At 41.4% G+C, this 13005-nt stretch overlaps 1 protein-coding gene across 1 annotated transcript in view; it reads right to left on the bottom strand.

The window, feature by feature from the left end:
* Positions 1-4943: 4943 nt before the first annotated feature.
* commd2 (COMM domain containing 2) overlaps positions 4944-13005 on the bottom strand; it is a 49242-nt gene continuing 41180 nt past the window's right edge. Inside the window, exons 3-5 of the mRNA XM_048604501.1 lie at positions 12204-12286; positions 9940-10113; positions 4944-7671 (exon numbers count right to left, since the gene is read on the bottom strand). Coding sequence (XP_048460458.1) covers positions 7474-7671; positions 9940-10113; positions 12204-12286 — 455 coding nt within the window. The 3' untranslated portion in view covers positions 4944-7473. The remainder of the gene's footprint in view (positions 7672-9939; positions 10114-12203; positions 12287-13005) is intronic.

The following is a 13005-nucleotide window of genomic DNA, read 5'->3' as shown; positions in this document are numbered from 1 at the left end:
AACATCTACAAGATGCAGTGCAGCAACCCACCAAAGCTCCTTAGACAACAAACCCACAAGCTCCAACATCTAGAAGGACAAGGGCAGCAGATACATGGGAACATCACCATTTGCAAGTTCCCCTCCAAGCCACTCACCATCCTCACTTGGGAATGTATCACTATTGCTTCATTGCCACTGGGTCAAAATCCTGGACTTGCCTCCCCATCAGCACCAGAAGAGAGGCATCAGTTCAGGAAGGCAGCTCACCACCAACTTCTCCAGGGCATGGGCTTCACCAGTGACACTCACATTACATGAAACAGAAAGAAATTGCTGCACTTCAGAACTACTTCAGCTGGAAAGTAAATTGGGACACAAATCATGAAAAGATACACACAAATGCAAGACTTTATATACTTCTTCACTGTCGTGCACTGCCGTGCAATGTCCTCTAAGGATGGGGATTGGTTAGCTTAGTTGATTGAAAGGCCAGTTTTCAATGCAGAGTGATGCCAACAGCATGGGTTCAATAGTGGTAGTACATGAAGTTATTTATATTAATCAATACAGACCAACATCAACATTTGAAGCCCATGGCCACAAACGTCTGGAAGGAGACAGGCAGCAGATACACAGGAACACGTCCTCACCTGCAAGTTCCCCTCCAAACCACTCACCATCCTCTCTTGAAAATATGTTGCTACTTCTTTAGTGTTGCTGGGTCAAAATCCTGGAATTTCCTCTCTAACAGAATTGTGGGTCTACCACCAGTACATGGACTACAGCAGTTTAAGAAAGCAGTTCACCATCACCTCCTCAAGGGCAACTAGGGATGGGCAATAATTGCTGTCCCAGCCAGCGCTCCCCATATTCCTTGAGTGTAATTTCTTTTCTGGTAGCGTATTTCTATAGTTATGGAGAGCTATAGAACTGGAGATAGATCTGAAATAACTGCACAGAGGTCAGTATTATGTCACCAAGTCACCCTTTATTTACATGTGCACGGTACGTGGGCTGTGACCCGGCAGCTCTAGGTCAGTACCTTCTAAATCTCCTTTTATACATCAGCCAGGGCTCCGTGCTTGGCCCAGGTTAAGAGCCCTAATCAAAAATCTCATAGTTAATGAGATTGACCTTGCCATGGTTCCAATCACTACAAGATCATAACTTTTTAAACTGCTGTTTTGTGATTGAAGGAATAACCATACTCACTTAAAATTTAAAATTTGACGACAATTTCTGGAAGGATTTCAATCAGCAATTAACAGGAACAGAACTCTGAGATAGTAGGAACTGCAGATGCTAGAGAATCCGAGACAACAAGGTGCAGGGCTGGATGAACACAGCAGGCCAAGCAGCATCATAGGAGCAGAGAGGCTGACGTTTCGGGCCTAGACCCTTCATCAGAAAAGGGGGAGGGGAAGGGGGTTTTGAAATAAATAGGGAGAGAGTGGGAGGCGGATAGAAGAGGGATAGAGGAGAGGATAGGTGGAGAGGAAACAAACAGGTCGTAGAGGCGGGGATGGAGCCAGTAAAGGTGAGTGTAGGTAGGGAGTTAGGAAGGGGATAGGTCAGTCCAGGGAGGACGGACAGGTCAAGGGGGCGGGATGAGGTTGGTCCGTAGGAGATGGAGGTGCGGCTTGAGGTGGGAGGAGGGGATAGGTGGGAGGAAGAACAGGTTAGGGAGGCAGGGACGAGCTGGACTGGTTTTGGGATGCGGTAGGGGGAGGGGAGATTTTGAAACTTGTGAAATCCACATTGATACCATTGGGCTGCAGGGTTCCCAAGCGGAATATGAGTTGCTGTTCCTGCAACCTTCGGGTGGCATCGTTGTGGCACTGCAGGAGGCCCAGGATGGACATGTCGTCTGAGGAATGGGAGGGGGAGTTGAAATGGTTCGCGACTGGGAGGTGCAGTTGTTTGTTGCGAACCGAGCGTAGGTGTTCTGCAAAGCGGTCCCCGAGTCTCCGCTTGGTTTCCCCGATGTAGAGGAAGCCACACCGGGTACAGCGGATGCAGTATACCACATTGGCAGATGTGCAGGTGAACATCTGCTTGATGTGGAAAGTCTTCTTGGGGCCTGGGATGGGGGTGAGGGAGGAGGTATGGGGGCAGGTGTAGCACTTCCTGCGGTTGCAGGGAAAAGTGCCGGGTGTGGTGGAGCTGGAGGGGAGTGTGGAGCGGACAAGGGAGTCACGGAGAGAGTTGTCCCTCCGGAAAGCAGATAAAGGTGGAGAGGGAAAGATGTCTTTGGTGGTGGGGTCGGATTGCAGATGGCGGAAGTGTCGGAGGATGATGCGTTGGATCCGGAGGTTGGTGGGGTGGTACGTGAGGACGAGGGGGATTCTTTTTTGGTTTTTATTGCGTGGACGGGGTGTGAGGGATGAGGTGCGGGAGATGTGGGAGACACGGTTGAGGGCGTTCTCGACCACCGAGGGGGGGAAGTTACGGTCCATTTCCAGGGAAATCAACAAGTTTGTGATCACATTGTGATTGTGAAACACATCAGGAGCGGTGTTTTGGATGATATGCTAAGCCAAGACCTTGTGTACCCTGTCAGATGGAGTGAAAAGATGCCATGTCAACTTCTGAACAGCCGGGGAATTTTCCTGGTGTGCTGGCCATCATTTATCCTTGAAATAGACGGTAATGTGATTTAGTTGAAATAGACAACAAAGTGATTTAGTTGTGCTTGCTCTTTCTTGTATTACTATGGTTACTACAGTTCAAACACACTTCACTGATTGTGAAGCATTTGGGATGCTGAGGACATCAATGTAACTATACAAAGAGAATTTATTTTCGTTTCAAACTACAAGATAGGTTGTAGCTAATTGTAAAGTTGAACAAAAATCCTTGCTTGCTTGTTTCTTTATTAATTCATGGGATGGGGGTGTCGCTGCCTAGGCAGCATTTATTGCCCATTCCTAATTGCCCAGAGGGCAGTTAAGAGTCAACCACATTACTGTGGGTCTGGAGTCACATGGTGGCCAAACCAGGTAAGGATGGCAGTTTCCTTCTAGACAATAGTGAACCAGATGGGTTTTTCCAAAAATTGACAATGGATTCACAGTCATCATTAGATTGTTAATTCCAGATATTTTATTGAATTCAAATTTCAGCATCTGGTGTTGCGGGATTCAAACCCAGTTCCCCAGAACGCTATCTGGGTCTCTGCATTAACAGTCTAGTGTTAATATCACTAGGCCATTGCCTCCCCCTAGTGGAGATGAAGTCCAACCTTCATATTGAGAATACCCTCCAACGAATTGTGTGGTACAATCATGCTAAATGGGGCAGATTTCTAACAGATCGCACAATTCAAAAAATTGGACATCCATGAGGCGGTGGACTAAAAACAGCAGCAGAATCGTACACCAACACAATCTGCAACCTCATTTCCTAACATATTCTCCACTCAATCATTACCATCAAGCCTCCGGTTCAACCACTCTAACTCAATGGAGAGTGCAAGAGGACATGCTAGCAGCAGCACCAACAATATTCAAGAAGCTTAACACCATCTAGGACAAAGCAGCCCACTTGACTGGCACTACAGCTACAAACATCCACTCTCTCCACCACCGATGCTCAGTGCACATTGCTGCTACTACTATCTACAAGATGCACTGCAGAAATTCAAAGATCCTTAGACAGGACCTTCCAAACCCACAACCACATCCATCTCGAAGGACAGGGGCAGCAGATATGTGGAAAACCACCACCTTCAAGTTCCTCTCCAAGCCAATTATCATCCTGACTTAGAACTCTATCGCTAATCCTTCACTGTCCCTGCATCAAAATCCTGGAACTCCCTCCTTCAGGGCATGGTGGATCAACCTACAGAACATGGATGCAGTGGATCAAGAAGGTAGCTCGTCACCACTTTTTTCAAGGTCAACTAGGGATGGGTAATAAGTGCTGGCCCAGCCAGTAATGACATTGTCCCAAAAAGGAATAATAAAAACATTTAATTACCTATCTTCAGAAACAATACCAGAGCTCCAGTCATCTCAAAAAATTCAGAGTTCCACTGCTCTTTAGTAAAAATGCACCTACTATATATCTATGTTCGTATGACCTAAGAGGCATCAACTCAATCTCACTTGTTCCTGGGAGACAATCAAGACTATACATCAACTTTATCCTCTATTCACAACCCCAAGCGTGCATAGCCTCTCTTAGAATAGGTCCCCTCAGCATCCTTTTATGGAGTGTTTAAGCATCCAGCTTTCCTAGTCAGTCAACCAGGATTTGAAACAGTAACTGGTTAAGACCTGGAGGAGTCAGTTTGTCAATTTGACATGGTCACATCAAATCGCACTAAAAGGCTTGTCAAGAGCTACTAATCAATGTGTAGTATAGTTGCATGTTTGCAGTTCTTTGTTAAAGGTTTCCAGAATCCAGCAACTCTTTCCTGTTGTTTAGCAATTTTCACAGAATACTTAGATTAAAAGCATGGAAAACAAAATCTGCCCACTGCACAATGTATTGCAGAAATGGTTTTTCTTACCCAACTGATGCATTTGTACTTTATCTTAGCTTCAACAAATTGAGATGTAAAGGTGCACTTTTCTAAAAGTGACCCAGAACATCAAGCATTTCAACACTCAAATATGAACATTTTAAACACACAAGGTATGAGTTATTTCAAATAAACAGTATACGTGGGAAATATTTTTCCGAAGATCCCACTACTTCCTCCACAATCATTGCAGATACACTGAATCCACAGTGGTAGAGGAAGTTTAACTGCATCTGATTCAGCAATGAACTCCAAAGTATGGTACTACTAATACACTGTAATATCGAGCAAGAGCATGAAAGGTGTTTGAGTGCACTAAACAATCAGCAGCTGCCATAATACCTGGTACATGGTTTGTATCATGCAATTTTGTTTGCTTAATATATGGTTGACAGAGCATTTCAAAAGTAAACAAACCAAAACTATAATTCCAGAGTCAGATTAATTAATTTATTACGTGAATTTTATAAGAATATGGGCAGCTAAGCAAGGAATTGGGAAATAAGTATAAACTAAATTGCATTAAAGTGAAGTATAAGATTACTTCTGTACACCATTTTGGCACAAACAATCCTGCAATTCTGTATAAGGAGAATCTTTTCCACATTGTTAAGACTACTTAAATTTTGTACTAATTTTCTTGCACTTGACTTTAGTAATTGAATAATCTCAACAAGATGTTCACAATACTACACCAATTAAACAAACCAGAAATAATGAAAAATAATTCAAACAGAAACAGTGAAAGAGAAAACAAATTAATACTTGTAGAAATTCCTTACAAAAAAAAAAGAGAGAACATTTGAACAAATTTACAAATGATCAAATATTATAAAGAGTGACAGCTACACAATTACTGGTGACTATTTTGGATTTGTTGGTTAGAACACCTTTTTGAATGACTACTGGGAACATGTTGACTTCTGAACAGTTCCAATAATATGAACATTAAAGAGATGTGGGTATATTTGAACTTAAGTTTCCCTTATTTTCCTGATTCAAGCTTTACAGCTGTCGAAAACTACTACTTAAAGTAGAACGTACCTTACGGTATAATGAAGAGATAAATCATTAGTAACCGTGAACAGCAGTCAATGTTCAAATGAAGGCAAAGGCCATTCCACCCAAAGTGTCCATTTCCAGTTTGCTTTTAACCAACAGATGCAAAACTACTAAAACGGAATAATAAGGGTGATTGAGTGCAAGTGTACCTTTATCTCCAGGGCATTTCAATGTTTCATTTCATCCATTAAATCTCCAAAAAGTGTGATTATATGTAGAGCACAGAATAAGGCATTTACTTTATTGTGGCCATCTTTTTCAACTATGAGAAAAGAGTAACATGAAGAACATAGCTAGAAGGCACCACTGCACAATGTGCTTGCTCCCTACTCATAGAATGGAACAAATCAGTGGAGAGCATTTGTGTAAATCCTACATCTAGTCTCTAAACGCTAAGATACCAAAAAATTCATCAGATATTGGGGAGTGGCTTTGGAAAAGATAGAAGGATTTCTCTCAGAAACCAGGAAATGAATGTTCAAAATGTTTAAGCGAGTACGATAAAACAAAATCTGCATTATTCAGCCCAATGTTCGTATTGGAAACTGTGGCAAAATATCCAAGTTGGGTTGAATGAAGATCTGTAGCTCGGGTCGCAGTTGGAGTTGTTGGTTGGTTCGCTGAGCTGACTTGGCGAACCAACCAACAACTCCATTCAAGTTGGGTATCCAAATTGTAATACTGAAAATAAAATTCCAGGAATACTAATGTTCTGACTTAAATATCACAAAGACATGGTAAATATGATATCCGATACAAAGCATCTTCATGCTACCTGTGTTTTGAGCATAACTGGTACACTAAGTTTAACTTAGCAAATCTAATGCTGGTCCCACAGAAACTGGACATGGCAGTATGAGTGAAGTTTTTTGTAACGGTGATCTTTCAATTGTTAGTAATGACCTGGCTTTTGTATATTAGAAAAAAAAACACAACTGAGAAGAAGTTAAACAATATATTGTTTCAGTGCCCTAACAATGTGCTTCAATATGTTGTTTTCTATGAATGGTCTTGCGAATTACAGACTGTGCTACAACATTCAGAGCTGTACATTGGCGATAGTTTTCTTCACCTTTTTCCTCACCCTCATCAAGGTAATCAGTGTCGATGATGGCAATACAATCACTCAGTTACAGCATTGCTCCTTCTCTGCCTCAAACATCCTAACACAAACTCCTTTTTTCAAAAATACCATTGTGATCAGTAAGGCTGCCCATGCAGTGCCTTTGTGCAGGCTGTACAAGGAACTGGGCTGACAAAAAGTCAAATTGATTACACGCAGGAATGTGGCAGCTGCCAGCTGGGGGGAGAAACCTCCTCCTCAGTTTGGCACTGATTTGAGCCTAACCCAAAGAGATATAAGGACAGTCCTGTAAGAAGTACTTTTGTCATAGTTTGTCTTCCCCCAACCCACCCCTCAATACACTTTTCTGACTCCTGGTTAATTTTAGCTGCTTTGTAGGATCAATTATTCCAGTCTTTTCCAAATTTCAGTCTTCTACTGTTTCCTAACTATTCCTCCTGCCCCCATACTCCCAATCTAGGCTCCTATTTCCATCCAAGGCATCAGAAATGAAGCACTTCTGAGAGACTATGTGGAGTTCAGAGATTACTGATGGGCAACAATCGATATAAAGCACTTTTCGGTGTGGCTTCATTGCTCCACCTAATATCATCTTATAATTTGATAGCTGTCATGAAGGTTGTTGATTTCCAATGTCAACGTACCTCTAACAGCAAACAAAGACTATAACCAACTTTCATTCTTCAAACCATTTCCAATAACCAAGATCACGACGTACACAGAACAGTAACCGGTTCATCCATCACACCCCAAATTGCTCAATGTTTGTCTGTCTCAATCTGGCACAGGGAATGCCAATGGTTGCCAGTATCTCATTTCCTTATTTTATATTGCGTACTATCCTTCGGCAATGGTTTGTCTTCATTTCACCCAGCGCTTGCTCCAACTTGCGAATTAGGTGCAACAAGGTGGCAGGATCAGTTTGAAGGATATTGGCATTCTGCTGTCCATTCTGTTCCAGATGTAACTTCAGAGTTAGGAGTGGTTTGACTTGTTGCCTTAAGGCACGGCTGGCCAACTGACAGAAGAAACAAAACAAGAATATTTGGTATCATCTTGGCATCACAATTACATCAAACCAGCCAACAGAAATCCGAGAACTCATGTTTACAGTCACATGTTTAATTTATTTAAAGTACTGTAATGCATGTCAAATAAGAAAACTCCATACAGGTTTGAGAAGAGCAAAAATCAAGCTCAACAAACCTTCCTGCCTTTTTTTATTGTAAATATTGCACAAAGTAGATGACAGAACTGGATGTGATGTGTTACTCGGAACCCTAAAAAGCATTTGCAAAGGTCCAATATATAGGAGGCAACTAATGGACAAACAGTAAGTTTTACACAAAATTCTAGAGTTAGAAACACAAATAGCCAAAAGACGAGAGCTAAACTTGATCCAGGGCCATGGAGTTGAATATTCCAAGGGTTTGCTCCCAAATTTCTGTTCCTCATTTTTGTAAATGACCTAGATGGAGAAGCCATCTCAAATCCTTGACAACAGCAGCATCCTATGACACTTAACTTGCAGAAAAATATTTGCTCAGTTGTGAAATTAGGTGAACTGACTGCAAACAGAACACTGAGACACAAAGCTAACACTGAAGTAGACGACAGCAGTTGGAGTTAATCAAAGTATTCATCAGTCAGCCTAACATTAACAGCTTAACTGGAGTCAACGTAGCACACTTGTGCACTGTCAGACTGATTCAGCTTGTACCTTTGCTACACTTCTTTTCATATCACAGAATATGAACTCACAACCTTTCAAGGTTGAATGGGTGAGTTCACATTAATCCCCTTATCAAGTACCTGGGTGCTGTCATTATCAGAGCAAAGTTAAAAAAGGTTTATTGTCCGGAAAGAAAAGCAAAGTTTTCTACAATGGGCCAGTTTTAATTTGCAGTGTTTCAGAAAGAGAGAAGCAGTTATATTTTGCCAAATATATTCTTTGTATTCAGTGTTCTGTAACAGTGTGTTATTGGTTTTGTGACTGTGCAATTCTTTTTGACTTTTATACTCGAGACAATGTATTAATATGCTTTAAGTGTGTATAAAATGTTAATACATTGTCTCGAGTATAAAAGTCAAAAAGAATTGCACAGTACTTTAAAACTACGTCCCCCTACTTAGTAACTTTGTGTTGATGTTAAATCATGTAGTTAAGACAATTTGTGACTTTACAATATGAAAATTTAAATGAAAAGGGTGACTCTTTCCCTGCACCAGCAACCACTTCAACACTCCATAGAAGATGGCCTCTTAATATCTAACAGTATCTGATTTGATGAGAAGCTTTCACCAATTAAACAAAACTAAGCTGATAAGCTCAAAGTATCAATCATGAACATGTGGCAGCAAAATCCTCTTATTTAGTAAGTCTTAAGTACATATATCGGAGAATTGTTATGGTGTAGGAGATCATTCAGCCCATCGACTCTGAATATTTTTAGCTTAGTGCCAGTCTCCTGCCTTTCCCCATAACCGTGCGTAGTTTCTATTTAAGTAATCATCCAATTCTCTTCCGAATGCCACCAATGACCATGCCTCCACCATACTTCAAGGCACTTCTATCCCCTAACTACTCATTCTGAAAGGTTTCTTCCTCATTTTGCATTTGCTTCTTTTGTAAAACATTAAACCTGTGCCCTCTGGTGCTTGACATACACAAACTATATTGAAGAGGACACTCTCAGAAGTAACAGGCACCAAATGGAACCTATCAGGTGATAGTTTGGTAAGATCAGTCAATTATTATAACCTTTTAGAGCCAATTAGAGATTGGTTACACACTCCTTAAACCAAGTGGAAATCAGACCAGTTATAGTGTAATAACATCATCAATCATACTGTGGCTTGGAAGGGATAAATAAGTACTTGCTTTCAGTGAACAAAACACGTCAAGATCAGAGTCTGCTGTCTGACTGTAAGCAGAAGACCACGGAAGTTGATGTTACAGAGACAGAACGAGCACCGTCTCTGCTCCAAGCCAAATGGTGAAGCAAGATCTGTGTTTGGCCCACTCAGTTGCCGCCTATCTTTTTTATGTAATACTGTTATAACTTAATGCAGGTTTCCTGCAGTGTCTTTTATTGCCCAAGTGGTCACCTTTTCATAGGTTTAAACTTTTCTGTTGACAGTATGAACAGAGGCTTTGCCAAATCAAAGAAAACATTTGACACAAACCTTATTGCATTTTTGGTTTACAATTAAATTTCAATGCACACAAGATATACATACAATATTGTGTAAAACTGCTGGGTTGAGAGCATTGTAAATTCTTTACCTGTACATCGAGTCTCCATTCTAAGTTGTGGTAATGTGGGAGATCTGGGGCCAGCTCATTCAAGATACTCCGAATCTCTTTCCTATTATCCAGATAAAGCTGAAGTAGTAATTTATTTAGATCTTCAGGAAAGCCCAAAACAAGCACAGAGTCCTGGAAATCCACCTCGGAAATCTAATCAACAGTTAGATTTGTTATTACACATTGTATTTAAATTCACAAAAAACAACACAAGAAGTCCCTGATTTACTAACACGAGTAGGAGGAATATTGTTAAGCTGGAGAGGGTTCAATAGAGATTTACCAGGATGTTGCCATGTATGGAAGGTTTGAGTTATAAAGAAAGGGTGGATAGGCCGAGACCCTTTTTTTCACTGGAGCGTAGGAAGTTGAGAGGAGACCATATTAGAAGTTGATAAAATAATGAAGCATATAATAGAGTTAATGGTAGTTGTCTTTTCCCTAGGATGGCGGATTTCATGACTAGGGGACATATTTTTAAGGTGGGAGGAGAAAGCTTTAAACAAAGACATGGGGGCAATTTTTTTCTTTACACAGAGGGTGGTTCACGTGTGGAATGAACTTCCTGAAGAAGTGGTGGATGTGGGTACAATTGCAATGTCTAAAAGAGATTTGGATAAGCACACGAATAGGAAAAGTCTGGAGGGCATGGGCCAGAAGCAGGCAGGTGGGGTTCGTTTCGTTTGGGATTACATTTGGCATGGACTGATTGGACTGAAGGGTCTGTTTCCATGCTGCATGACTCTGACGTAGGAGTATAATTTTAAAGATACGACATGCGAACAGCTATTTTACATTGTCCTGCATTGTGCTCTGACTTGCAAACAGACTCCAGAACAGAAACCATTCACAACCCAGGGACTGCCTGTAATTGCCTTCTCTGACCTAGATGTGATCAACCACATAATGCAAACTTAAAAGGTTCCTGGCTTAATTCTTGGTCTGCATTCGTATAGAAGTGTGAGACAGCTCAGATGTGGAACCATGTGGTTAGCAATCACATAAACAGTGGGGGTTTAATTCCTATTCAGGGCAAGGTTCAAATTATTTTACACATTTTCCCACATGCGATTTCTCATAGGAAACAACTGGCAAACTGCTGACAATGGACGTTCTTGGTTGTTGTGCAACCGCACATCCATGTACCTCACAGGGAATGCTGGTCTGGGAAAGGTGGGAAGGTCAAGCTAGACACTCTGCTGCTATCAAGTAATCCCTTCTGGATATGAAGAGACATCAGACTTAATAACCCTAGGACTCCTGTTCATCATCCCCGCCCTCCACCCCAACAGTGGAGGCTAAACCCTCTGCCTCCTAAGGACAACACTTGAAAACGTGCAGCTGAAATCCACCCTGCGAACTTTACTGCCCTCCAGTAAAGACCATTTCAGATAGAGTTTTCAGTCTCCTGTTCCTGACACCTCCTTTGCTTCAACATCCACTTGCTTGGTTATACCTCTGCATAATGTCTCAAGATACTTTTAGTGGCACTGCATAAATTCAAGTTTAGGAGTTGATTAGCTCAGTTAGCTGGTTATGCAATACAGGGTGATGCCAACAGTGTGGATTCAATTCCCGCACTGGCTGAGGTTACCACAAAGGACTCTCTTTCTCAACCTTTCCCTTTGACTGAGGGTGTGATGACCCTCACGTTAAACCATCACCAGTTGTCTCTCTTGAATGAGGGAGAAGCCGGTAGGACTGAGGTGACTTGACCTTTAAATTAAAGTTTGCCATTCCACCACACAACAACTTTTACCCTTTGCGGATGAATGAATCTCTAAGTCCGTAATCCTTTATTGTAGAACTGTTGTGCCTGACTTTCCTATTTGATTCCTAATTTGTGGATTAACAACTTTTGGTGTTGACCCCAATCTCAAGCAAATACTGTTGCTGGATCAACCTTGTCCTTTAGATATAAAAAGGTTAAAAACAGCTATTGCTTTCCATTGACAACAGGAAATTACCCAGTTGGTCCATCAAACAAGCCCTGCTTTCATGATGGCCAGAGTATCACAACTCAACATGCCCTTTTTCTTGCCATTCCTGCTCTCCACCAGCCACCCCTTCGCAGTTATGTGATCACCTGGAAGAGGTGAAGGAAACATCAACTAGAGGGGGTGGGAAAAAACAACTCAAGACCAAAAAATTCTCTCCAATTACTTCATTAAGCAAAATAATAGTCCAGAACACTGAATCAAAGCTAATCCCAAAAGAACACATCGATAAATAAGTTATTTTACCATCATTTTGGAGCTCTCAGTTAGCAAGTACATCAAACCCTCTACTCCATGTTGTACAGTTTCAGTGCTCACATTCAGCTTCCCTACGAGAAAAAAAATCAAATGAATAACTGCATGTAAATAACTTATAGGCTCGCTATATACTTTAGTAATCCATCTGAGGCTCTACACTGTCACATAATGGGACCAAGAGGCGGTGTGGGTATGGGATTTCCACGTAATTATGTCAAAGCAGCTGTCCTGTTAGATACATCTGTACAAACAGCAAGTGAGGAACCAGAGTTGGGATATCCCTGAATGCAAAATAACAACTGCATTGTCTTAGACAATAGTCAACATAGAATGAAATTAACACGGCATTGTAGAACATGAAAACTGCTGTAAAGAGAGAGGAAGAAAGCCAGTGAAGCTTTCCATCTTACACTCATCAGGACAAGTGCAAGAATGGCAAATTTCAAGCAGGCTCAATAAGCTACACCACAGGAAAAAAATAGCACAGACTGACTGGCAAGTCAACTGATTGGTCGACGCATTAGCAACAGGGAAACAAGTGCTCTTTTCTCCTGTGGTACAAAGTAGTGCAATTGTTTGACATTTGTCTTCATGCATTTGACCTGATGAGTGCAAGATGAACGACTGTGGCAACATGTTTTTTTTTTAAATAGCAATATAAAGATGTCTTAAAAATCTTCTCCCTCTTTTTATCACTCTGCAAAGAAATAATCCCCTTGCTATCACAGCCAAGATCACATTTCGAGAACCGAGGCTGCGGAGAGAACCGAGGCTGCGGAGAGAACCGAGG

Source organism: Rhincodon typus, chromosome 13 (assembly GCF_021869965.1).
Source record: "Rhincodon typus isolate 14 chromosome 13, sRhiTyp1.1, whole genome shotgun sequence".
NCBI classification, from domain to species: Eukaryota; Metazoa; Chordata; class Chondrichthyes; order Orectolobiformes; family Rhincodontidae; genus Rhincodon; species Rhincodon typus.
This window is presented reverse-complemented; position numbering and strand designations above follow the sequence as displayed.